This window comes from Enhydra lutris, unplaced genomic scaffold (assembly GCF_002288905.1).
Source record: "Enhydra lutris kenyoni isolate GAN:26980312 unplaced genomic scaffold, ASM228890v2 scaffoldscaffold20, whole genome shotgun sequence".
NCBI classification, from domain to species: Eukaryota; Metazoa; Chordata; class Mammalia; order Carnivora; family Mustelidae; genus Enhydra; species Enhydra lutris.
The window spans coordinates 19658067-19683993 of record NW_019154104.1 but is presented as its reverse complement, the minus strand read 5'-3'; the positions used below and the strand labels follow the sequence as shown (position 1 = coordinate 19683993).

Genomic DNA, 25927 nt, shown 5'->3' with positions numbered 1-25927 from the left:
GGAGTGGATCAGGGCTGATATTACGGCTCTGAGTCTCCACGCACCCAGACTCCTTCTGTTCACTCCGCTCCCCTAACCTTGGCTTCCATCCTCAAGGTCACCTCATAGTCTAAAACGACTGTTGAGGCACAAGGCATCATGTCTGTGTTCTAGACAGGAAGCTAAAGGAAAGGTGGAAAGAGCAAAAGGCTCTGCAAAACGTCTTAAGATTTCTGTTCATACAGGGGCACCTGGGTGGCTCAGTGGGTTAAAGCCACTGCCTTCAGCTTGGGCCATGACCTCAGGGTCCTGGGATCGAACCCTGCATAGGGCTCTCTGCTCAGCGGGGAGCCTGCCTTCCCCCTCTCTCTCTGCCTGCCTCTCTGCCTACTTGTGATCTCTGTCTGTCAAACAAATAAATAAAATCTTAAAAAAAAAAAAAGATTTCTATTCACACATCTCATTGGCTCGAACTTTATCAAAGGGCCCCTCCTAGCTGCAAAGGAGGCTGGACAATGTAGTCTTTTATCTACAGACATCACCACTCTGAACACACTTAGAGTTCTGATACTAAGGGAAAGAGAGAGAATGAAAACTGAGTGGGCAACCATTAGTCTCATCCATTTATGAAGAGATCTCTCTCCAAAGCCCTCCTCTTTGTAACCCCATATGAATCGCAACTCAAATTTGGCCCAAATAAGATTATTAAGGGAAACTAGTTGCCAGGTTGGATGGCACTGGGGAGTAGAGTTGGGTGCTATATTCACATCTTATAATAGCTCGGAATCTGGGTTATAAACAACCGTCTTATTTGACTCAAAGGGGAATTTACTGCCTCTCTCTCCTTCTCCCCACCACGTGGTGTGTGTAGTTGACGGTTTCTCGCCATGGCTTCTCACAAGACTCGCAGGCTCGAGTGGTTCCTGGCTAAGAAACAAAAGGAGAATTGTCCCATTTCACAGTGGATTCAGATGAAAACTGGTAATGAAAACAGGTACAACTCCAAAAGGAGACATTAGAGAGAACCAAGCTAGGTATACAAAGAATCACATGTGAGATGGTACACGTATTTAAGCTGTAGGGAGGTCACCTTTTCCTCCATATCACTCTGTAAACATCACTACTACCTGAACAGTCGGATGTGTTTTATTGAGAACATGATTTCTTTTCTGTTTCTGTGCTTCTGCACTAGTAGTTTGGTTCAGTAATAAATATATACGATATATTTTTAATATATTTTATTTATTTATTTAGACAGAGAGAGAGAAAGAGCACAAGCAGGTAGAACAGCAGAGGGAAAGGGAGAAGCAGGCTCTCTGCTGAGCAGGGAACTCGACCTGGGACTTGGTCCCAGAACCCTGAGATCATGACCTGAGCCAAACCAAGAGTCAGCTGCTCAACCGACTGAGCCACCCAGGTGCCCCTCTACCACATATTTTTTTTAAAAGATTTTATCTTTATGTAATCTGCACATCCAGTGTGGGATTCGAACTTACAGCCCTGAGATCAAGAGTCACATGCTCTACTGATTGAAACAGACAGGCAGCCCAAATATGTAGGACTTTTTGTTTGGGAAAAAAAAAAGAAAAGAAGGACTTTACTAGAAAGATACTGGGTAGTGCAGATATTCTCCAGGTTTGGAGGCTGGAGTCAATGCCTAGAAGCTCATCACAGTACTGGTCTAGGGAAGAAGCCACTGCAGCTACTGTCACCTTCACTGGGCCCTAGGGACTGGAACTCCCATTGATGCCACCACTGACCCTGGGCAAGGAATTCTGCTGCCAACCTGGTACCCTGCAGCTTGATCTTACAGCAGCCACTGCTGCTACTGCAGGAGACTCTCCTGGGTTCTCTAGCTCCTTTATGTCCCTGGCTCCCAATACAAATCAGTCAGGCACAGCTGCTTCTGACTGGTGGAGCTCGGGTCACGTGACCCTGTTCCAGCTGCAAGGAATGCTGGGAAAGCAAACGTCTGGCATTTCCCGTGTCATTGCAGAATCCAGGGCTCTGTCTTCCATCAGGACTCATAAGTTGGGGAACTCTCCCAAACAGGAATCAGGTTCAGATGTTGGACGGCTCATAAAATAATGAAGGTCTGTTACAGGACTTTAGATGTTTCATGGACTCTTCACAACAATTCATTTTATTTTTTGTAAAGATTTTATTTATTTAAGAGAGGGAGAGAGCACATGTGGGAGGAGGGGCAGAAGGGGAGGGACAAACAGACTCCGCACTGAGTGTGGACCCCGATGCAGGGCCCAATCTCAGGACCCCAGGATCAGGACCCCAAGATCAGAACCTGAGCTGAAAGCAAGAGTTGGTCACCCAACCAACTGGGCCACCCGGGAGCCCCAACAAGTCATTGTACACACAGCAAAATTGAAGCTCAGAGAAGAAGAAACCTGTCCAAAGTCATGCAACATTAGTGATGGTCAAGGTGTCTGCGAGAGGGGGCCAATAAGTGAGGAATCTGGACATTTCTTCCTGGGATCAGCCCCTGGCGGTGTCTCTGCTCCCTGGCCACTTGCCCTCCCTTAACTGGATGCGGTATTGCCATGGTTCCCTCTTCCCACCTGCCGCCTAGGTCTCCCGTCCAGCTGCCCACCTTCCCATAGATCCATGGCCTCCGTCTCCTCTTCCAGACTCACCTGCCTTTCCACCCGTTTACAACAGCTTGACATTAATGGCTACAGCAGCTGCTCCACGGATCACTGGGACCTGCTTAGATCAGAAACTTGCCCCTGGAAGCCCTTCAGCCAGGTTTGCTACAAATCCCTACAGGAGGGCCCCAGCACCTGCTGTGTGCACTGTTGGGACTCTATGAGGAGAACGCAGAACCAGCTGTCAGAGAGCCTCTGCTGCTTTTCAATTTTTTTCATATTGTCCCAAATCTATCCTCTACTGTCTATCTCGATGGTCACCTTTGATCCCTAAACCAACCAGCACTGTCTCTGGCCTGGACCACAGAGCTGCCTCCTGACAGCCTCCTTGTTTCATGACTCCTTCCCTTCATGCTGAGGATAATATCCTCAGTTTTTCTGGCCCTCGAGGCCCTACAGAGCCTGACCCCTACCGACCTGCTGAGCTCCTTCCAAAGGCTCACTTGACCTTCAGCCATCCCCTCCAGCCTCCCTGGCCTCCTTGCTGCTGTTCCTCAGAAACACCTACCTGGTTCCTCCCCAGGATGGGAACACCAGCTGTCCCCCTAACCTTGTCACCTGCCCCAGCACCCCCACATGGCTGGCTTCTCTCCACTCAGGTCTCTTCCCAGACTCTGACTCCCCAGAAAGTCCTTCCTGTTCATCCAAAAAAGAGCCTCCTTCCGTAATTTGTCTGTAACCCCTCACCCTGCTTTATTTTCTCTTTAGTACTTTTGCCTTCTTAAATTATCTCACTGGTGTATTTATTTGCCTGTTTGTTAACTGTCTCCCACAACCCAAATCTGAGTTCATGAGAAGAGGGGCTTCGCTGTCTCGGACCCCACAGTATTCCCACCTATAGCATCTGCAGAGTAGGTACACAGTAACTACTTTCTGAAGATACCTGGTCAAGTTCTCGTGCCGCAGTCCTGTGGGATAAGACAGAACACATGCTCAGGACATCAGGGATGTGGTCATTCCTACCACCTGAGAACGAAGGGAAACTGAGACACAGCCAAGGGACATGCGGCAGGCTGATCATGGAGCAAGTCCTCTACAGCTTGCTTTTCTCCATTGTTTCACACCGCCCACAGGTGAACATTGGGGAAGACACAGGGCGACATGAGTGGAATGTTTTCCTTTTCCCTTGGGGGCTAAGGAAGAAAGGGTTCGTGCTAAGGGGAGGGCACAGGGGTTTCGGGCAGCTAAAGCCAGGCGGGTGGTGTTCTGCTGGGATAAGGTCCCTGGGGGCTCCAGGGAGCACCTGGGAGGGGACAGACAGAGCCAGGGCTTTCTACAAGGCTGGCTTGAAAGCATTGCCAAAAGTGGGTTCCTTTCTTCCCACTCCCTGAGGCCCTCTAAGAAAAGTCCAAAGAGGATTGATTGTTCCTTGGAGAACTAGGAGAAGGAAACGGGCCTAGATGTGTGAGATGTGTGGTGCTCTTAGCAGCCCTGGGCTCTGTGGATTCACCAGCATTCCCCTTCGTGGTCCTTCTCAATCCCTCCTGGTGCCCCTTCCTTTCCTTTCCTCCATTCCCGGTGGGGCATGAGCCGAAGCTCAAACTCAGGCATCCTCTGACTCCCTATATCCAAGGTCCCTTCCTCAGCTTGAGGCTCTGATTCTATCTTCAAGAAAACAAGAGGGGTGCCCGGTGGAGCATGCAACTCTTGATCTCAGGGTCATGAGTTCGAGCTCCACGTTGGGCCCAGAGCTCACATAAAGTAAGAAAGAGAGAAAGAAAATGAGAAAGCAGTGGGTCTAGACTCCTCTTGGCCCTTGGCCGCATGCTCCTGGGCAGGTCGCCTAGCCTCCCTGAGGTTGCTTCCTCATATGGAAAGCACGATGATATCTATCTTTCAGGATTGTTGGGACAATGCATTGAGACAATGTCAAAAAGTCCAGAACTTAGTACATGTTCATTTGTATGTAAGTTAAATGTGAACCAGAATCTCTCTTGTTTTTCTCCTGGTGGCAGTCCCTTGGCTAAACGAAGAAAGTGGAATGCCTGACCCAATGTCTGATGACGGAAATGTGATAGAGGAGGGCCTCTAGGGCTCTCTGAGGAGACCCTCAGGAGAACCGGCCAGTACAACAAAGGAGAAGGCTTACTCTCAAGGGGGGAAGCTCCCAATACACAAGCGCATTTAAAAAAGTGAAACACGTTCATGGGTGACAGATTCATAATGGGATTATTGATTCAAACACGCATCCTTTCTCTCCCTTGCATTTCCCCCCTCCCACTCCAAAAATTGTCGCTGACGGCTGGGTAGTGACTCGGGGAGGAGGGTAGTGGGGAGAATAACTTGGCTGCAGCTGGTGCTGAAAATGACCAGCACCAGACAGAGGAGGGAGGCAGCCTCCTCCCTCACCCCAGATCTCCCTCCTTGAGCCTCAGTGTCTTATTCGTCACGAGAAGCACAGAACTTCTGACCCGCTGGAGAAATGGAGTGGATTCAGTGTGGTGAGGAGTCCGGCCCCCATTAGCAATAACAGTACGAGCCATGACGTGAGGAGGGCCCGGGGTGAGGTACATGCCCAGTGCTCTAAAAAAATATCACCTCCTGGGCGCCTGGGTGGCTCAGTTAGTTAAGCGACTGCCTTCAGCTCAGGTCATGATCCTGGAGTCCCGGGATCAAGTCCCGCATCGGGCTCTCTACTCGGCAGGGAGTCTGCTTCTCCCACTGATCTCTCTCCTCGCATGCTCTCTCTCTCTCTCTCACAAATAAATAGATAAAATCTTAAAAAAAAAAAATCACCTCCTTCAGTCACTGGCCCAAACCCAATGACAGCTGGGACTAGATCCGTCCTGTTCCCTACATATTGCCAGTCCCAAATACCACATCCTCCTGCATGAGGATAATAATAACCAACACTCACAAGAAATCTTATTTTGTTCCTAAAATATCATATAGTAAACTATGTCAATATTTGAAAGTTATGGGAAAAAAAGAACCTTATTTTGTATACTCACAGTAGAGCTTTGTGCACATTTCTAATCTTCCTGACAATCCTAAGGGGTAGGTACTACCATTACCCCCATTTTATGGATGAGGAAACTGAGGCACAGAAGGCAGAGAGAAGTTGGGTAACTCCCAGGGTCATTAAATAGGTGATAGAGAAGGAGTCTGAATGTGGAAGTCTGGCTCTAGAGTCCAGTTGACCACTTGACTGCAGTGCTAACTCAGGGGTCATGGGGTGTCCCCAAATCCAGTATCAGGCTGTTTTATAGGTAAAGCCATCAAAGCTAAGAGAGAATTTAATGGTTGACTCGAAGCCCCAAAGCTGTTAGGTAGCAGAACCAGGATTTGGATCCAGTGTGACCTAGCTAAATGTCTCCAAAAGGGGACATTTCACTCCCCCCATCTATAACCCAAATTCTTAGCACCCACCCCTGCCAGGAGTCTGTCAGGAGTTCAGGCCTGAGGGTTGATGCTGGGACACTCCCCCCATCCCGCACACAACCTGCAGTCTCTGGAAAGGTGTCTCTCAGAGGGCCTGGGGTTGCCCCCATCCCCAACCTCCTTGGTCAAGGTCATAACTATCTCCTTGGGGCAGGGAACTGGCAGCTTCAGATACTGGGTTTGGTTAAGAGATTTTTCATCCTCATCTCTTGGCAAGAGCCAAGATTCCATCACTCACACACTTGTTTTCCTTCACTCGCATCCTTGCCCCTTGGCTGGCATCTGGCTCATCATGGATGTCCCGTGATAAGTAAGCGACAGGACAGATGCCATAAACATAGCAACCCCATTCATCCTCCCAGGGTAGGCTGGCTTGGAGAGGAGGCCAAGAGAGGGAGGAAGTCAAAACGCAACAGCTTTTGACACCAGACTTGAGGTTGAGTCTGGCCTCTGCCACTTACTAGCTAGGTCACTTGGGACAGGTTACCTAACCTCTCTGGGCACTTAAGTTTCCATATTCATAAAATGGGGATAGAAATTCTTACCTGAAGGGCACCTGAGTGGCTCAGTCAGTTGAATGTCTGCCTTCAGCTCAGGTCATGATCCGGGGGTCCTGGGATCCAGCCCCGTGTGGGGCTCCCTGCTCAGTGGGAAGCCTGTTTCTCCCTCTCTCTCTCTCCCTCCACCTCTGCCCCCAGCTTGTGCTTTCTCTCTTGCTCTGCTCTCTCTCTCAAATAAATAAATAAAATCTTAAAAAAAAGAAAGAAAGAAAAGAAAAGAAATTCTTACTTGAGTCAAAGCCATTGGTTTGCACACCTCTAGGGGGTGCCCCTCACATTGTTGTCTATGTGAGTAGTGCCACATGGAACCCAGCCCCATAGACCGCAAGGTGAGGGACGCCTCAAGATTGCGTGTCCTTGGGGCGCCTGGGTGGCTCAGTGGGTTAGGCCGCTGCCTTTGGCTCGGGTCATGATCCCAGGTCCTGGGTTCAAGCCCCACATCGGGCTTTCCGCTCAGCGGGGAGCCTGCTTCCTCCTCTCTCTCTGCCTGCCTCTCTGCCTGCTTGTGATTTCTCTCTGTCAAATAAATAAATAAAATCTTTAAAAAAAAAAAAAAGATTGTGTGTCCTCGAGTGGGCACCTTGCAAGTAAGAGTGGCTATGCCATATATGTCAACTATACTTAGAAAAAAAAAAAAGAGAAGGAAAAGGAGAAGAAAAAGAAAAAAACAAGACTAGCTATGTCAACTTTCAGATGCGGAACAAAGATATCAACAGGGTTCTTGTGAGGACAGAGGTCATGCCACATAAAGGCGCTGAGCGACATAAGTGCACGGTACAAATGGCATTATTACCGGACAAGGAGGCAGCCCTCGGGGTGTACAGTGCACCTGTCCCAGACACCTTCTGCACAGAGAAGCCCCCCAGCCCAGTTCCAGCTCTTGTGTGGACCCGGCCGGAGTGAGTGGAGACCTATTTCATACCAGCCCTGAGAGCAAGGCCTCAGTTTCCAGCCTCCCTGGGGTTCCCTCTCCTCTGTCAGTTTGGCCTCATGGCAACCGCAAAGGGTACCAGACACCTTGACGGCAGGCTGGGTGAGGAGCTTTCCATTCATTTGGGGGTTTGCAGCTGACTAGCCAAGAAATCCTCAATAGAATCTCTCCCCTAGTCTGGTTTTCCAGTCTTGGCCTAAAGCAACCAACCCTGTCTTTACCTTGCCTCATAGGGTGACTGTAATTCAAGAAATATTTAAAGCCATCAAATTAACCAAACTTATTTGTGAAACAAGGAAATAAGAGGTACTCCTCTTAAGAAACCTAGCAAGAGGAGTGCCTGGGTGGCTCAGTGGGTTAAAGCCTCTGCCTTCGGCTCAGGTCATGATTCCAGGGTTCTGGGATAGAGCCCCACTTCGGGCTCTCTGCTCAGCAGGGAGCCTGCTCCCCCCTCTCTCTGCCTGCCTCCTCTGCCTACTTGTGATCTCTGTCTGTTGAATAAATAAATAAAATCTTTAAAAAAATAAATACACATATAAAAGAAAGCTAGCAAGAAAGATTGATTTAAAACCTAGTGTGTATTAGAGACAGGAGAGAAGGGAATGCCAAGGTAAGTAAGACAGTCCCTAGCCCCAAGAATGTCACAGAAGAATTAGCTGAGCTGGTGGAATGCTGGTACAGAGAGGTCCACAGCAGGTGTGTGTGTGTGTGTGTGTGTGTGTGTGTGTGTGTGTGTGTAATCACCTTCACCTGACACATTTGGGCCCTAGGGGATCCTGCTCCCCGCAGAGCCCTCAAGCAGGACACCAGTGACTCCACTGCCCACTTTGGGAAGTCAGGCTTTTCTCCAGGTAGGGCCCTGCCTCCCATCACTTTTCAGCTGGCCCTGTTGGCTGCAATTCTGCAACTTCCAACACAGGAGTTAGTCAAGGGATCCTTCTCAACTGGGGACAGAAGGTCATCTTTTAATTGCCTCTAACACCCTCTCTCCAGCCTGCTCCCTCACATGGACAATCCCATCTTTTCCGTTCTGTCTGCTCAGTGAACTCGGAGGTATTGCAGACCCCTTGCCTCATCTCTCTGATTTACAGCGGGTTCCCTAGCTCCCAGCTCAGAGCTGGTAAGGGGCTCAACAGGCATTAGCTGAATGAATGGGTGGCAGAGTACATGAAGTCCTTCCACGAAGTTGGGAACACTCATGCTTACTCTTGGAAGATCTTCAGATGCCCATGGTTTTTCACCAAAAGAAATCACCACTGTTCTAGCCCGCCAGGAACCCCTACTCCTGATTCCTTTATCTTTCTTTTATTCATTGGGCCAATATTTACTGAGTAGTTGTTCTGAACTAGGCACTTTATCCTGTGCTGCAAGGCAAGTGTGGAGCTCTTCCCACCCATTCCTCTCCCTCTAAACACGCTGACCCCTTCTTTCTCCCCTTGCCACCACACAGCCTGTCCAGGGCACTTGCTCCCTTCCTTGTCTGCCTTTTACACAAGGATCCCATACTTGGTCTTCTTTGACCTTGTCAGTCTGTACTGGATTTAAGGGAGGGAGGACTCCCAGTCTCTAACATTGGCCCTCCGCCCATCCTCCCACCCCACCCCAGGAACATGTCCCAGCCAGGCTCTCCCCAGAATCCCAAGCCACCCAGCCTCCTGGAACAGCTCTGAACCTTGTTGTCTCATTTCAGCCCCTGGGGTCCCTGCCCATGGGCGTCCTGCCGAGTCCACCCTGTGCCCGGTCCCCAGCGCCCTGGCCCCTCGGTGCTGCCTGCGGCGGGAGCTGCCAGCTTTTTGGAATTCCTAATGCTCCTGGCCCCGGTGATTGGCTGCTCAGCTCTGACCCCACTTGGGCTGCCGCCTGGTTGGATAAAAGGGGAATCTCCTTGGGGCTCCAGAGCATTAAACACCGGAGGGGGCACCTGGGACCAACTTCGCAAAGCGGGGAGCCCGGCGGGGGGGTGGGGGGAGCAAAAGACCTGCGGCCTCAGCCCCTCCAAAGAGCCGGGAGATGACGGGGAAAGCGGGGGAAGCGCTGAGCAAGCCCAAATCCGAGACAGTGGCCAAGAGTACCTCGGGGGGCGCCCCGGCCAGGTGCACGGGGTTCGGCATCCAGGAGATCTTGGGTTTGAACAAGGAGCCCCCCAACTCCCACCCTCGGGCTGCCCTCGACGGCCTGGCCCCCGGGCACTTGCTGGCTGCACGCTCTGTGCTCAGTCCCGCAGGAGTGGGCGGCATGGGGCTACTGGGGCCTGGGGGGCTCCCCGGCTTCTACGCGCAGCCCACCTTCCTGGAAGTGCTGTCCGACCCGCAGAGCGTCCACTTGCAGCCGCTGGGGAGAGCGTCGGGGCCGTTGGACACCAGCCAGACGGCCAGCTCGGGTAGGTGAGGGCGAGGCTGCCCGGCTGCCCGGCTGCCCGGCTGCCCCACTGGGGGCGAGAGCCGGAAGCCCCACGCCGTCGGCTTTCGCTTGCACCGCAAGGCCTGCTCCCCGCGCAAAAGTTCGCGCCAAGGCCGAGGGGTCGCAGCTCCGGCCTGGGGCCGGCGCGCCCGGGGCAGGCGCGGGGAGGATGCTCCGGGCTCCCGCCTGGTTTCGGCCCCAGCGTTTCCGGCCTCCGCGCAGTTCTCCGGTCCCCGCGTAGGGCCCCGCTCTGTCGCGGCATACGGCGGGGGCCCCACCGGAAACCCAGCTTGGGATGTCGGAGCCCGTGGCGCGGGCTGGGGGCCCCCAGCTTAGCTGCTCCCCTGCACCCCGGCCTTCCGGAGGACCCGCGGTCCGGGGACCGATTCTGTTCCGTGAGCTGGTCGCCCAGGAAGCGGGTGTCCGCTTCGGCCCAGCCCTGGTATCCAAAGTTGCTGTTCCTCCCTCTTTTCTCCGTTCCACAAAGCCCATGTTGGTCAGCTGGGGTTTATTTTTCACCCCACGAGCTTGGACACCCTGGCCTCTGCGGCGGCAGGAGCGGCCACCATCCGATTCCACCTAAACGCCACAATCTAGCGGATGCCCGTGCCCGGCGGGGCCCCGGGACGACTCCACCGCGCACATCCCGAACTGCTTTGCCGGCCGCGCGTCCCCACCCGCTCGGCCTCCGGCTCGTGCTCGCGCTCGGCAGTTCCCCCGATTTTTCGTTACCTATGTATTTATTTATTTATTTTTATTTGGAGGGACAACGAAAAGTGGCGCGTCGCAGCCTCTCCAGTCTCGAGCGGGGGCGCATTCCGCAGGCACTGAAAAAGGGGCTCTGCCCGGGGAGACCCCACGCTTCCCGGAGCCCGGCTCCCTGAGTCCCGGCTCCTCTCCCGGAGCCAACTTTCGGGGCCCGGGGCGCCGGAGCTGCAGGCTCGGGGCAGGGTGCAGCGCCCGGATCCCCGCCCGCCGGCCCTGCGAGCCCCTGAGGCTGCCTCGCTCCACCGCCGCCCCTGCCCCAAACGCATTGGGGCCTTTGCCTCTCTTACAACGAAATCTGTGCAAAATCTCTGGAATGGGGAGCCGGCGTGGGTAGAGCCGGCCGGGGCTAAGCGATGGAGTCGACCTCTCGGAGGGCTCCCCCGGAGGGCCGAGCAGGTCCCCGCCGCTCCTGCAGTCGGCCCCGGGTGGGGCCCTCGCGGGCTTCTGGCGCCTGACGTCCCCGGGCGCTGCCGAGCGCTCCCCCCATTCTGCCGCATGTGCCTCCGCCCGCTTTTCAGATTCTGAAGATGTTTCCTCCAGCGACCGAAAAATGTCCAAATCGGCTTTAAACCAGACCAAGAAACGGAAGAAGAGGCGACACAGGTAAGGCCCCTGCGGCGCTTTCTGTCACCTCTTCGGCTCACCTACTCCCTTGCCAGATCCTGTTTGGGGGGTGGGTCGTTCCAACCCTCTTCTCACCGACTCCTAAGTTAGAAGTCCAAGGCTGCGCCAGGGCCGGGGACACCGAACGTTGTTTGGGGATATCCGCCCGGGACCCTGGCGTCCAGCCACAACGGGTGAGGATGGTGTGTGGCCGCCGGGGAGGCGGCACCCGCCGGGCTTTTTCCTTCTGCGGGAGAAAGGAAAGGCCAAAGCAAGGCCGAACCGGAGCCAGAAAGGGGCAGGCGGCCCCCAGATTCGATGGGGCAGAGTGACTCACACCTCCCGCCCAAGCTTGCCCCTCTGCCCGCTGTCCCCGGGCCCACATCCCGCTCCCGGCATCCCTGTCCGCTCTGCCACACCCTTGGCCTTCTGCTCCCACCGTGTCAAACACCTTGAGCGCGATATATGCGCTCGGATGGGAATTTTTCGTTAGGCTTCTGCTCTTTTGTGACCCTGAGAGGGTCTCTTTCCCTCCGCGAGCCTCAGTTTCCTTGTCTGTAAAATGGGGAGGGAAGGTGTGTGTACTGGATGACCCCACCAGCACCTTCTGGAGTCGAGTGGGCTGCATGGGGGTACCGGCTACGGAGAGAATTTTTTAAAATGAATCTTCAAATAGGTATTACTGGTACAACTTTAAAATTCAGTAGGTGCTGAAAGGTATATCCTGAAAAGTAACGCCCCACCCCAGATGCACATTCCCTTCCGCATCCGCGCCGCACCTGCTAGTTCCTTGTAGAAATTTCTGGGGGGGGCGGGGGGTTTAAGGAAATAAAGAAGTGAGCTCCCAAAATCTGTCTGACTTTCTGCCAGTGCTGCTTCCAGACTCCTCCCCTGTGCTCACCGGCCAGATCTGTTTCCCCAAATCTCTCCCTGCACCCTAGTCCAGGTGGTGTGTCCACAAGGTTCCTGCTGGCTGGTGAGACATTTCTCCCCTAGGAAGCTCTCCCAGCAGCCGCCCACCCCATCCTCTTCTCCCCAGTTTGTTCCCAGCCTCTTTGCACCCCTTCTCTGGGCACTTTTCTGCATTCCCCTCTTCCTTAGCTAGCTCTTGGAAACTCCAGTATTGGCTCCCACCTTTTGAAATGGCTCTTCCTGTCCTCTAAGCCCCAATAGGTTCGGGCTGGAATGAAGGTAAACTTTGACTTGGTTTCTCAGTGACCTTGTTTATTCATTCCCTTCAGGCAACATTTTTGTTGTGTTTCGCTTTGTTTTATTTTCAACGGAAACATAGATCCTTTTAGGTCCATAGATCCATAGGTCATTTTTTTTACATTCATTCATCCAACAAATATTTATTAGAGCATCTTTTATGCCCCCCATCTCACGCTGATCCCAGGGTGGGTAATCCTGTCAGCTTCCCGGGAGCAAGGGCAGGGGCGGGGACCATAGAGGGAGGATAGGTCAGAGCCACTGGGGCTGAACCGCTTCTGTGCTGGTGCGGAAGTGGGAAGAGGGGTTCACACAGCAAGGAGAGTCCAGGAGAAAGTATTCCCTGGGTACAAGAACAGTGTTTTTGCTCCAGGACGTCTCCTTGTGTGGGCAGTTGGACTGGCTGATCCACAGCCCCAGATCTCTGCGTAAGGCTCCTGACTCCGTCCTCCCCAGATGCTCTCCCCACTGAGGAGACGTTTGGGGGTTCCGGGTGAGACAGCGCAACTCACCACCTGTCCTCGGTTTCAGCGGTTTCTGGTGTACGCAGAGAGCAGATTATTAGAGAGATCAGAATGGCTACTGATGGCTGGTGCAGCTTTTAATTAGTTTTTTTAAAATGCTTTTTTCCTGAGCTTCTCTCATTTTGGGCATTTCAGGTAAGAGCCTCTGGAGTCTAGTAATGAGAGATGGGCATCTCTTTTTCTCCCAGAAATACGCTGGGCTTAGTGGGGGTTGGAGGGGGGGAACAGGGATGGAGCAGCCTCCTTGGGAGTCTGTGGGATTCTGCTCGTCTCTGCACTGGGAAAGCTCAGCTCCTCTGCAGACGGGATGCGGCCGCACCTGAAGAGTCTGGGATTCTGCATTAAGCCAGGAGCAGGGTTTGGATCACATTTGCGGGATGCAGAAGCCTCCCTGGAGAGCACACCAGCATCGACACGAAGATTAGCTCTGAGGCAGGAATGAGGGAAAGTTTGGGGGATTTGAGGTTTGGTTTGGTTTTTTTTTTCAATGAGAGTTCTCCCAGGTGGAGGCAGGCACTTGAATGATTCTAAATAACCTCTCATCCCCTCCCTTCTTTGGCGTTGGCCAAGCCACAATACCTATGTGCCTTGGTTTCCCTAGTTTTGAGAAGACTTAAAGACTTTGATTGTTTATTCTGACAATCTGTTCCGGGGCCCTTCAGTAAGTGGCAAGAGCAAAATAGAAACCAGCAGATCTTCAAAATTCCGAAGAATTCATTTTCTGTATACATAAACATTCCATTCCCTGCCTCCCAAGAGAATAGGAGAAACAATTTAGAATCAAACCAGTCATTTTCTATAAAGGGCAGAATCTTTCTTCCTCACACATCCCCTGCATCTTCCCTCAAGACATTAAAGCCAACAGCAGCACAAGGACCCAAAGGGGCTTCCACTGGGACTTTTTCCTGGTGTTTGGTGGGGGTGAGAATGAGAGCATCAGTGAAGGATTCTAACCCTCTATGCTGGTCCCCAGGGTCAGATCCCAGAGGCTCAGGCAAAGAACATACCATCTTTACAATCTGGGTTTGTGGAATCGGGACTACATTGCCCATTGACTTGATAAGGGTACAAGATAAAGGTTTCACCTAGAAATTAAAGTCTGAATAGAGAAGAACTGGTGCCTGTCAGCGGGTGTGTATGGTTTGTGGGGAAAGGGGGAGGTCTATGAAGCTGTGATAATAGAAGTAAAATTTTGTGTTGGAGAATATTCATTTGGGTGTTGTCCTAGGGCAAAAGGATGTAGCATTTACCAGATTCTTAAAACAGATTAGGACCCGAATAGGTCAATGTAGACTGCTCTGTGGGGAGTGGGGGCTGTGTAGGTAGGTTCTCTCACAGTGACCTGGATGGAACCCTCCTGAATGGGACGCCCCCACCCCCATGAATGGCTGAGCCTGGGTGTTGGAAGGCAGTTGGAAGGTGCCTCCTTGTCTTCTGAGCACTGGAAGTGGAGGGGGGGATCTGCGGGCAACTCTGAGGAGCTACTAGTTCCGAGTTGTGGCAGAGGAAGGGGAGGTGAGGAGGAGAAAATGTTGGGATGCGTGAGGAGGTGGGAGATTCAGTTCTCAGCTGTTCAAACACTAGGGTTGTGGTTGCATTTGACCTTCCAGTGGGACTTTGAACGTGGGTGTCATTGAAAAGATCAACCACTGCCTGCGAGAGGAAACGGGAAAGCAGGTCCCAGAGGGCCTGAGGCATTTATTTATCTGGTGAGTCCCTCACTCTGTGCTTGGAAGGAAGAAGAAGGGCTTTCTACAGCTTTCTAAAATTTCTGTCTGAACATGCTTTCCCCCAAATCAATTCCAGAAAGATTCCCTAGTATGAAGTGTCACCGAAGGCTGAAAGAATGTCCTCCCAAGAAGGACAGTGTGGATCCTCAGACTTGAATGAAGGAGAACCTAGAGTGTTAAGCTACGAGTGTGTGTGAACATATGTGAGTGTGAGTGTGGTGTGTGTGTGAGTGTGGGTGGTGTGAACTCTGGGTTTGAGTTTGTGTCTGATTGTGCTGAGCCAGCCCTGGGTTTGGGGTCTGTCTAGGAGGCTAGAGGAAGGTCATTCTGTTCTCTCTGAAACAGTCTCTTTTAGTTTCTGGGTCCTGAGTGTCTGGTTTTGCTCCCCTCAGGACAATCTTTACTTCCTACCAGCTAGAAGAGCTGGAGAAGGCATTCAATGAGGCCCACTACCCAGATGTCTATGCCCGGGAGATGCTGGCCATGAAAACGGAGCTTCCAGAAGACAGGATACAGGTAACAGAGCCCCAGGTCCTTCTCTCTCCACACTCAATGAGGTATTGTCAGCCTCAGGCTCCTGGATACCTGTGACCCCATCTCCCACCCCCTGCTTGTCCTTGTGAAGAACAGTTCGGTTAAGCTGACAGGTACTTGCTGAACACCTATCATGTGAGGTGGGCACTGTTGTTGGGGGGGGGGGGGGGGACGGGGGTTTGGGGGGGGGGGGGGGGTCATCATGGGTCCTCATGGGTCCTCAAGGGGGGACTCTGTGGTGGCAGGTATCTCTTAGGTACAGCTACATGTCTGCTCCAAGGCCAGAGGTGGGTAGAAGGAGAAAGTGGCTTCTAGTCCTGACCCCATTCTGTTTCCCTTCCTTCCACTCCCCCAACCCATGAAGAAAAGGTCACCTCCTCCCTTTCTCTCTACTCCCCACCACCTCCATCCACCTGAAACTCCTTCCTCTCACAATCAGACAGCTGGCCCTGCCCTGAGCTCCTGCTCAGGTCTGGCCTGGGATGTGGCCGGGGACTCTTGCCTGCAAGTGTGGCTCATTAAGCCCTTTTCCTCTCCTACAGAGTTGTTTTTGTTTTTTAAGATTTTATTTTTAAGTAATCTCTACACCCAACATGGGGCTTGAACTTACAACCCCCAGATCGAGGGTCGCATGTTCCTCTGAATCAATCAGGCACCCCTCTCCTAGAGACTTCTGCGCCATAACTGACCACTGGTCTGGACTGGGATGTTCTCAGCTGTGCTGGCCGCAGAGCTCCCTTTCATCATCAGCAAGACCTTTCCAAGGCCAGAACACACCTCACTAGGCAAGGGTGGGTCTGCTTAATGGTTTCTCTGGGAGATGAAGTCTGATGATTTTCTGGGCAGGGCCTAGAACAGTGGGTAGGAGGAACATTTCCAGAAGATTTGGGTTTGTCTTAACTGGATCACACCCTTGAGTGAAAGCTGTTTTCATCAGTAGAATGGTCCAGAGCAGTTCATAGCTAAGGCTGGGAAAAGTGAGGGGGAGCAGGGATCCCGACTTCCTGAAACCCCTCCCAGTAAAGAAAAGCCCTTGGAGGTAGGATGTGTGTTGGGGGGAAAGGGAACCAGATAAGTTATAGGTTGCTTTGTGTTCTCTCACTGGACAACCAGAGAACTGGAAATGAGACATGAGCTACTTTTCCAGAAGAGTCTTCCTCTCCCCTGGAAATCTATTAGGAATTTCAGCTAGTGGTTTTAGACATTGACACTAACAATAAGCTCAATTATTCATAAGCAGATTATCTGTTTGGTGCCTTATCCGTGGTGGCCTGGATCCATCAGCCCCCTACCCGACTGGGTTCCAGTGGGGTAAGCCTGGGGTGTTGATTCTGAATCCTGTGTTCATTCTGAATCAAGACTGTGTGTCTGTGTGTCAGCCAACGCCAATCCAGTCGAGGTGTCATGGTAACCCCTACCTGGCCTGCGTTTGCACAAAGTTGGCTATTACAAGTGGACAGGGTGGGGTGGAGGGCTGAGAAAGTCTCCTGCTGGGAGGCCTCCCAGCGGCACTACTGACCAGTAGGAAGGAACAGCTGCTGCTTGCATTGAGCTGTCCGAAAATCTGTTCGGCCGTGGCCGTGGTGGCGGTGGGTGGGGGCGCGTGGAGGATTCTGGGGAAGGCTCTCGCTCAGCTGTTACTGCATTGCCACAGACGCCCCAGTAGGCAGATGCCAGGCTTCTCTGAGTTGTCGGGGGGCAGGGGGCAGGCATCTGTCGGGTGGTGTCTGAAGCTACAGGGGCCAGCAAGGAGGAGCTAGGGTGTGGAGTCAGTTGATTGCCCTGGGACTTTGAGGACTCTAGATCTAGGAGAACAGAGCCGAGAATCTCTTAGAGTCTTTGAGCAACACAAGGTTCTTTGGCTAAATGCTGCCTTCCAGAAGGTGTATGTGAGCTGTCACATAGCCTGGCCCAGGTGGCCCAGGCAAAGTCTCCACATGTTTCAGCGATGATCACAGCTATCATTTACGGAGCAGTTTCCATGTGCTAGGTGTTCTGAAAACACAACACCCATGGGAGAGGCAAGGAGGTACAGTGGTTAGGGACGCTGTTTCAAAGCCAGACACATCCTGGCTCCACCGTTCCTGGGACTGAGTGACTGGACAAGTGGACTTCACCCTGCAGAGCCCCTGATTCCTCACCTGTAAGATGGGGGTGACGGTGAGCCCCGCCTTGGGTGCAGGTGCCATAAAGCCTCATGTCATGTATCCTGAGTGATGCCCGGCAGGTGCCCTGGGCTCACTCGACTTCAATGCTGATCTCAGTTAGTTCTGGAGACGACCAAGGAAGCAGAAGGACAGCCCCTGGCCTAAGGCCACACAGCTAGGTGGTGGGGGACACGGGGATCTAACTCAGGTCCGCCTCAAAAGCGCACACATTCACCACCTGCCTCTTGAATCTGAAGCCTGTGTTTTGACTTGAAGCTGGGAGAGCAGAGACGGTTGGAGGTCAGGGGGGGAACCTGTATCAAACCTTCATAAAGATACTTCCTGAGTTCCAGGCATTGTTCTAAAGAAAAAAACCTCAAAAACTCACTCATAAAAAATTATTTTTTGAGTGGGCAAATTCTTGTACCTAAGCTCATGGCCTGGCTCCTCTGACTAGTGTTGTTCACGTTGGCCTCTCTTAAAGGGACACCGGCCCAAGGATAGGGAACGAAGTTTGAAGGGATTCTATTCCAGATGTTAGAGGATATGCAGCCGGTCTCAGCCTGGAGTACTTAGTAGCAACACAGGGCAGCTTGTGAAAAACCCACGCGGGGCCCCCCTGCCCAGCCATTCTGACCTAATTACTTTGGTGTAGAGTCCTTGACATCTGTGTATCTTTAAAACTCTCCAGTGATTGTGGACAGCCGGCATAAAAATCCTGCGTCAGAGACTCTGGAAAGGAGTTTCTGCATTTCATGTGTGTTCCTATGAGTGGAAGGAAGTGTAGTTTGGGGGGGACAAAGCGGGATGAGGGACAAGATGACCTGTCAGGTGTGCCGGGAAGGATGCTGCCTTGGCTGCCAGGAAATGTGGGCAAAGCTGCCCCCTACTGGACATCAGAGGCTGCAGCAAGGCCCGGCTTCTCTGAGCCTGAAGACACTGAAATATGGTGTCAGGAATGCTGACTGCATGTGGAGTGTTAAGTCATTAAGTCACTGCTGCAATGAGCTCAAATTAATCAGCTTCCAGCCGGAGGAGAGAAAGAAAGCTGGGTGAATGTGATGGGACTCGCCACATGGCTGACAGAGCCAGGCCTGATGGTAGGAGGCAAGATCCGAAAGCAGGGCCCGGGGAGGCAAGCGACCAGAATGTACAAAGAGCATTCATCTTACGAGATGTCTTCTTGAGGCTGGCAATCCTGGGACGACCACAGAGGTTCTCCTGGGAGACCTTTGAGAGAAGGAGCCGGGGATATGGTGTCCTGTGGAGATGCCAGGATGGGAGCTTACAGGACAGGAGCTGTGTGATGACAAGAGAGGCCATCTGTGGGCACAACTGTAGCTGTTCTACCCACACCATGAGAGAAATTGCTGGTAGGGTTGCTGGCTCTGCTCCCAGTGTGCTCTATAGCAAGAGAGCACCTGTTTGGCAAGTACCCCTCCCCAGGTCCTGTCTGTCCTTGGAGGCACAATCTCTTGGGACCCTCACTGCCAGCTGTGGAGGCTCCTGTCAGACCCGCTATGGACTGCCAGAAGCATTCTGAGTGCTTCTAGGGCGACACCTCCGAGGGGAAATGCAGGAACACAGACCCTGGGTTCCCAAGCTGGAAGATCTCACCTGGGAGTGCCAGACCCGGTGATGCTTGCTGTCCCTTTTGGGCCCCTTCTCAGGCACTCAGAGCCCTAAGGTGTAAGGCAGAGCTCTGGTCCTCCCTGTGGCCTTGACACAGGTTCTGCTCAGGAGTTCCAGGCCCGACTATCACGTGAGAGGGCAGTCTCCTCTAGAAAGCGGGCAGCCAGAAAAGGGAAGGCGCGAGAGACTGAGAGATCACCAAGACAGTGAGAGGCAGGACAAGGAACTCCAGCCAAGGCCTTCTAGCTCCCGATCACAGCCAGCTCCCAGGGAGTCTTGGGCACTGCGTGGGGTTCTCGTCCATTTGAGCCTCAAGGGCCTGGGAGACATTAGAGATGTGCTAATAGCAGCAGGGGTCTCCGTTGGACCCTCGGGATACCTAAAGGGGAAACAGAGGCTAGCTGTATTAAAATCATACAGCTTAAAGGTTAGTTCTGTCCCTCTGCCCCTCTCCTGGAGTTATTATTGTTTGTCAGTCCAGCCTTGCTAAAGGGCCTGCCGAGGAGGCCAGAGGGACAGGTTGATTAACCTGCCCTTGGTTTTCTTTGCCTCCACTGAAATAATAGTAAGTAGCACTTTTTGAACCTTCTATGTAATAAGCGTGGGTTCTGGGACCATTCTAGGGAAGTTCTAGGGACTTTCTAGGACTTTCACTTATTGCATTAATCCTCAAAACAACCCTGGAAATAGGCATTATTTTATGTTTGAAGAGACAGACTGAGAAAAGGCAAGGAACTTGTTCAAGATCACACAGCAATTTTTTTCACAGCTAGGAATCCAGTTCAGGACTGTCTGACTTCAGTGCTTCTTGTAACCATCAAGTTCTGTGCACATGCTGGTTGCTTCCAGGAAGAGAAGCGAAAGGCGGATATGAGGAGTGGCTAGGGTTAATGCTAATCCCTTGTCCACTTCCCTCCAAGGCATCAAGCCACAGCTTCCCTGCCAACTGTCCTAAAAAGAAATTGTTTTGGCTGTCCGGGTCTCCTCCATAAATTGGAGCAGCATCTGGTCTTTGCAGAGAGCCAAGCATTCCAAGAGCCCATAACCGAGGGTCCGCATGACTCCTGGTTTGAACGACCAGCTGGCACCAGCTCCCCTGGGAATGGCTGCGGGCAAAGTCTGATCTCCAGACCAGTTATTCATGTGCCCAAATTAGGAGACCCAGGAAAATGGTTCTGTTTATAGACCCCAGAGAGCATCCGAATCCCAAGTCTGCACCCCCGTTCTTTAGTGTTCCAGTAAAGATGTGGTTTCCACGTGAGAGCTCTGCCCTCCCCGACCCCACCCTCCCCCGGCCCCAAGCACCAATGCTTATGGAATCCAGGCGAAGCCAGGACAGCGGATCCTCCCAGGCATCCACACTGGGGCGGGTAGGGGATCTCTGCCTTTGTATACTCCGCAATCCAGTGTCCAGAATCCATTGATCTAAACCATGCGGAAAACACAGTTCTTTCCTAAGTGAGTTATCAGAACTCACGAGTGGCCAAACCCAGACCTGACTGTATGGTCTTTATCCCTTTCAATGGGAATATGCATGTTTTGCCTCAAAAATCAAGATGAGTGAGCTTGGCTATGTTGGGCTGCAGCTGCGTGTCACGTAATGTGGTATGCGCATCACCTCTCCCTTCTACAATCCCAACGTTGTGGAGTCTGGTCCCATGGGTTCCAGTTAAGGGGCTGAGGTCTTGCTATTTTACAATGCACTGTTTTCAAGCAGGAAGGTTATTTCCTGACCAGGAAGCAGATGTCTTACTTAGGTTCATAAAGAAAGCCTTCCCAACCCCCTGTGGTCACACTTGGTGCTGGGAATTCCATCCCCAAAAGCTTCACGCTTTTGTATTCTCTGAGAGGTGGATGAAACCAGAAGTCACATAGTTTTTTGTGGATCAGTCCTTCAGATTTTTCCTCTATGGGAGAAGGCAGCTTGTGACAAGTGGGTATTTATAGAGGGCCACCAAGTGCTACTGGGAAGGAAGATGGGATAGGGCAGAGGTCTCAGACAAACCGCAGGCGCTGGGTTTGGAGAGCCTGACGGACAGGCAGGTGGCGCTGGGGAGGGATCTAAACATAGCGCGGAGCCCGGCCGGGGAGATGGGCGAGTTAGCCCGGGCCCGCATCGCTCATCGTCTCTGCTCTGTAGTCCCCAAGGCGCAGCCATCTAGTGGCTTTCAAACTGCATAAACCCTTTCCTTGGCAGGGGTCCCCCGCGGCGGTCTGGGTCCGGACCAGGGAAAGGGCCCTGCACAATGGCTTCGCAGCTCTCCAGGTGGGCCTGAGCCGGAACGGCAGGTGCCAGACCCGGTGGTGGCAAAGGTGCAGCTCGCTGCAGGCGGCGCCACCCAGGGTGGACCGAGCGATCGTTTTCTATCGGAGGTGGCGAGGCCCGGGGAGTCTTGGGGCGCGTCTCTCCCGTTTTTGTGGGTTCCTGGTTATTTACAAATGGAGACATTTCAAAACAGGTATACACACATTTCGATCCATTTAAAGGCGTGCGTGGACCGCGCGGTCTTAACGCAGCCGGGCAGAGCCGGTCTGCGGCCGCGGAGCTCTCCGAGGGTCCTCGGGAGGCGAGGCGGGGCTGCCGGGGCGCCCCCTGCTGGAGGCGTCCGGCCGCGCTCAGTTGTACACTCGGGGTTGCCTGGAGCCGCTGGGGCTCTCACTGCGCCACATAGCGGCAGCGGCGGGAACGGCGGGGGCGCGCGGATCCGAACCCCCGCCCCGGCGTCCCCGCAGCAGAGGCAGCAAAGGGTTAAACTGTCAGCGGCGCGATGTTAAACAGGTGTCAAAGGCGCCCCATATATCTGCAGATTGAAATCAAATTCTTTGCCGTATAAAAAGATAAATTACCCAGGCGCTGCCGCGCGTCCCACTCATCACGCCAGCGCCAGACGGCAAGCAATTTTTTTTTTTAATGTGCTAACGACCTAATCAAGCAATCAAGTCGGAGAAGATTGCAGAGTGACCCGGGCAGCCATCTGCCGGCGAGCCCCGCATTCATTTCCCGCGCCCCCGCACAGGGTGGGGGCCGGAGAGGGAGCTGCCGGGGGGAAGAGGGGGAAAAAATCCTAAACAAATTAACACCCAATTTTCCCCGTCTAATTAGTTAAATGAGAAGTGTTTGGGGTCCCCCGGGGAGGGGGAGCGGCTCGCGGCGCGGCTCGCGCTGCCTCCCCAGCATTAATTAGTGCGGGTCAATGCCGCGGCTCCCGAGAGAACAGCCGCTTTAATTTCCCGTGATATTTCAGTGCCTGAGGCCCATCGATTCAAACAGAAATTAACTTATTTTTCAATCAGCCCAGGGCTGCCCCTGGGGGTGACTCTTCTTTTGCCGCCTCCTGAATAGAGCTGGAGCAATTTTTCATCAAAAGCTGAAACCTCCGCCTCCGGGGGCGGGGGAGGGGCCCAGAGGGAAGGGGGCGGGAGACCCGGCTGAGGCGAGGGAATGGAAATCGCAGAGGAAACTAATAGATTTTCCCCGAACCCGCCTCTGTTCTCCCCCTCATCTCCCTACTTCCCGGGGCGCCTTGGGCGTCTCGCCATTCCGGAGGTCAGGGCCCGGAGGGGCTGCGAGGGGACGGGAGGGGGCCGCTGGTTGGGCCTGGGATCCTTCCAGAGCCCACCGGTTTCTCGAAGGCCTTTCACCTGCCTGGGGACAGTGCAGCTGCCCCTGGCGCTGGCTCCTGTCAGCCGCCGGAAGTCTTAGGAAAGCTGCTTTGGGAGACCGAGAAATCTCCCTTCCCCCAAGCATGACAGGGACCGCTCCGAGCACGGGGCTGGAGCTCTACCGACACCTCCAGGGTACCCCCGTGCCCTGCACCAGTCAGCTTTGGGGCCAGAGAAACATTCTCCAGGGTGTCCCCATGCAGGGGTGCAGGGCCCCCCACTGCACCCTCCTAGGTCCCCATGCCCCTTTCTCTGCACACCAGAAGAATTTTGTCTTCCTTGCCTGACTGAGGGATGGCTGCCCAGCTCCTCTGCATTATCATTCAGGGTTAGGGCCAGAACTGTGGGGAGCTGGTGAATGGAGGGCACTTAGGAGGGCTTAGAAAGGAGGCTGACTTGGGCCTCCTGGGGGTGTCCCCCAGGGTTCCTGCTACCTGGATGCCATGCCCTTTGATGCCTGAGTCCACACCTGCCTGGCTTCAAGGCCGGTTCGGCCCCTGGGGTTCTGGTGGAGAGGGAGACCCGAACAAGATGCATGGCTAGTCCAGCCCCTGGAAGGAATGTGTCCCTCTGCAAGTCAAAAACGGGATTCTGTCTGTACGCTGGAGGTGTGACCACTTTCAAGAGAGCTACCCAGGTGGGGCTTCTCGGCAGCAAACCATTTCCATGCTGGGAACTGCCCATCTCAAGAGCCTGACCCAGAGGCCTCTGCCCGTCATCCTAGAACTGCTTTGATTTAAAAAAGAAAAAGAAAAAAAAGGACCCATTTCACCCATCACGTTCTTATAGGACTGAGTGACCTCCTTCTAGGCATTCTGAGCCTGGAGAATCCCCAGGGGGGTACCATGGAGTGGGGAAAGTTCAATGAAGGCACCCTGCTGGAGAAACTAGCAGTCCTGGGGATGCAGCCCTAGCAATCAAAGGAGTGGGGACCTGCACAGGGGGCCTCCGGGGTAAGGGCCTGGCCTCAGTGCCCCTCAGAACACACCCCTAGCCCTGTTCATCCTCACTTGCAGGTCTGGTTCCAGAACCGCAGGGCCAAGTGGAGGAAACGGGAGAAGTGCTGGGGCCGGAGCAGCGTCATGGCGGAGTACGGGCTCTACGGGGCCATGGTGCGGCACTCTATCCCCCTGCCAGAGTCCATCCTCAAGTCCGCCAAGGACGGCATCATGGACTCCTGTGCCCCGTGGCTGCTGGGTAAGAGCCCGCAACCTCCTTGGGGCCCTGCCCCTGTGGTGAGGAGAGCGGGCTCCCTGGAGGAGGAGGCAGAGCTCTGGAGCAGGGAGACCCGGCCACAACGGGCCACCTAGCAGGACAGACGCACTCCAGAGCAGGTCTCCTAGATCCGCTCAGGAGGCTCAGCGGGGCAGGCTGGGCCCGGGGCTTGCTGTCTATGCCCTGGGCCCCTGGGTTCTTTTGTACTGTGAGAAGGGTATGGCTGTTGGCCCAGGGTCTGTACCCTTCTCTTCACTTGGCCAGAGGTGGGCTTGTGGTGAATGAAACAGCTTCTCTTGGGGCCTGAGGGGACCCCTCGGACCCTCTGGCCACCATTCTGGCTTTGCCCAAAGGACTTCTTCCCCCTGAAATCTCTCCACGTGCCATCTTCCCCCCACCTGCCCTCGGGGCCTATGTCTGGTAGCGGCACCAGCTTATCTTGGGTTTCTATGATCTAGAATCCCAGGAGGGAGGGACGGGGCGCACATGCTACGCTTGGGAAGGGGCAGAGCAGGCGGTGGCCAGGTGCCCAGGGACCTGACTTGAAGAAGCCCTCGGCAGGCCTGGGGCCCAGCTGCTGGTCTGCAGCGCCAGCCCTAGCCCCTGGCCACCCTCCCGCTGCCCCAGCCCCGGCCCCTGGGACTCGCGTGACTGCGGTGTGTGAAGTAAGGCTTTCTGCTCGTCCTTAATTCTGGCCTCTCTCTATCTTTGCCGTTTTCAGTTCAAGATGGCTTTCCCAGGCGCTTTTCTAAACCCGAATACCAACAATTCTTTTTAGGGATGCACAAAAAGTCGCTGGAGGCTGCCGCGGAGTCGGGGAGGAAGCCCGAGGTGGAGCGCCAGGCCCCGCCCAGACTGGACAAGATGGAGCCGGAGGAGCGGGGCCCCGACCCTCCAGCGGCCATGTCCCAGGAGGAACTGAGAGAGAACAGCATTGCCGCGCTCCGAGCCAGAGCTCAGGAGCACAGCACCAAAGTGCTGGGGACTGTGTCTGGGCCCGACAGCCTGGCCCGGAACGCCATGGAGCCCGAGGAGGAGGAGGCCATGGACGAAGACAGGCCCACGGAGAAGCTGAGTCCGCTGCAGCTGGAGGACATGGCTTAGATCAAGGGCTCCCAGATCCCGAGCCCCAGGACTCTGCTCTCCTCGGGGCCTGGGGTGTTGGGAGGTTTTCTTGAGGCAGGGCTCGGGCCTGGCCTCTGCCACCCTCCTCCTGCCCCACTGGGGCCCCCATGACCCCCGGGCTGATTTCAGGCACAACTCAGTTCTGGCCAAGGATTTGGGCCGTGCTGAGACACCCCCTATTTAGTCTTGACCTCTCCGGCATCTTCCTCCTCATCCCAACATTCCTGCCTCAGAAGCCTTCTTGCTGCCCCAAACCATCCCCTCAAGCCACTTTCACTCAACCCCTTGGTGACGCTCAGTGTCCAGATCCACCCCTCACTCTCTGTTCTCTTGCTTGAAAGAGGCCCCCCACCCCCGCTCCCCAGCTCTCTACCCCCTGTGGATTCTGCTCTGCCCAGGCCCAAAGCCCGCTGCTGTCAACCCATTACCTGCCGCAACAGTACCAGGGAACGAGGACCTGCATTCTAGTACCAGTGTCCTGAGCTCCCCAGGCTTCAGCAAAACTGTGCTCCTCGGCCTGTTCCCTCCTGAGGGCCTGGGCCTCCACAGTGTGGATATTACCCCCCCAAACACACACCCATAGGCCCAGGCTCAGCCTCTGCCCCACCCCATCGATGGGGCCCAGATTCCAGGTTAAACTTGGAAGGTGTCCTCCTGAGCCCCTCAGCCCCCCTCCATCTCATGTCCTCTGTAGTCACCCTCGTGAACCTGCCTGCCCTCTCCACACACACCCCCCCGCCGCCTGCCCCACCGCTTTCCCCAGCATGAGGCCACGGACAGTAGTACCTGTAGAGTCCAGGGCCTGTGCCCTGCAGACAGCAGGCACCTGTCACAAATGCTGTGGTCAGGGCACTGTTGGGGAGGCC

General features: G+C 54.1%; 1 protein-coding gene across 1 annotated transcript; it reads left to right on the top strand.

Annotated features, from left to right (window-relative positions):
* The first annotated feature begins 9521 nt into the window (after positions 1–9521).
* On the top strand, positions 9522–25040 carry LOC111148775 (visual system homeobox 2). Its single transcript, XM_022505576.1, has 5 exons — positions 9522–9891; positions 11198–11282; positions 15138–15261; positions 23738–23918; positions 24715–25040. The coding sequence occupies exons 1-5, from the start codon at positions 9522–9524 to the stop codon at positions 25038–25040; spliced, it is 1086 nt and encodes a 361-aa protein (XP_022361284.1).
* The last annotated feature ends 887 nt before the right edge of the window (positions 25041–25927 follow it).

Coding starts and splice junctions, on each gene's coding strand:
- LOC111148775 (XM_022505576.1), top strand. CDS start 9,522: ATGACGGGGAAAGCGGGGGAAGCGCTGAGCAAGCCCAAATCCGAGACA. Junction 11,283..15,137: donor CGGAAGAAGAGGCGACACAG/GTAAGGCCCCTG, acceptor TGCTCCCCTCAG/GACAATCTTTACTTCCTACC. Junction 23,919..24,714: donor CTGTGCCCCGTGGCTGCTGG/GTAAGAGCCCGC, acceptor AATTCTTTTTAG/GGATGCACAAAAAGTCGCTG.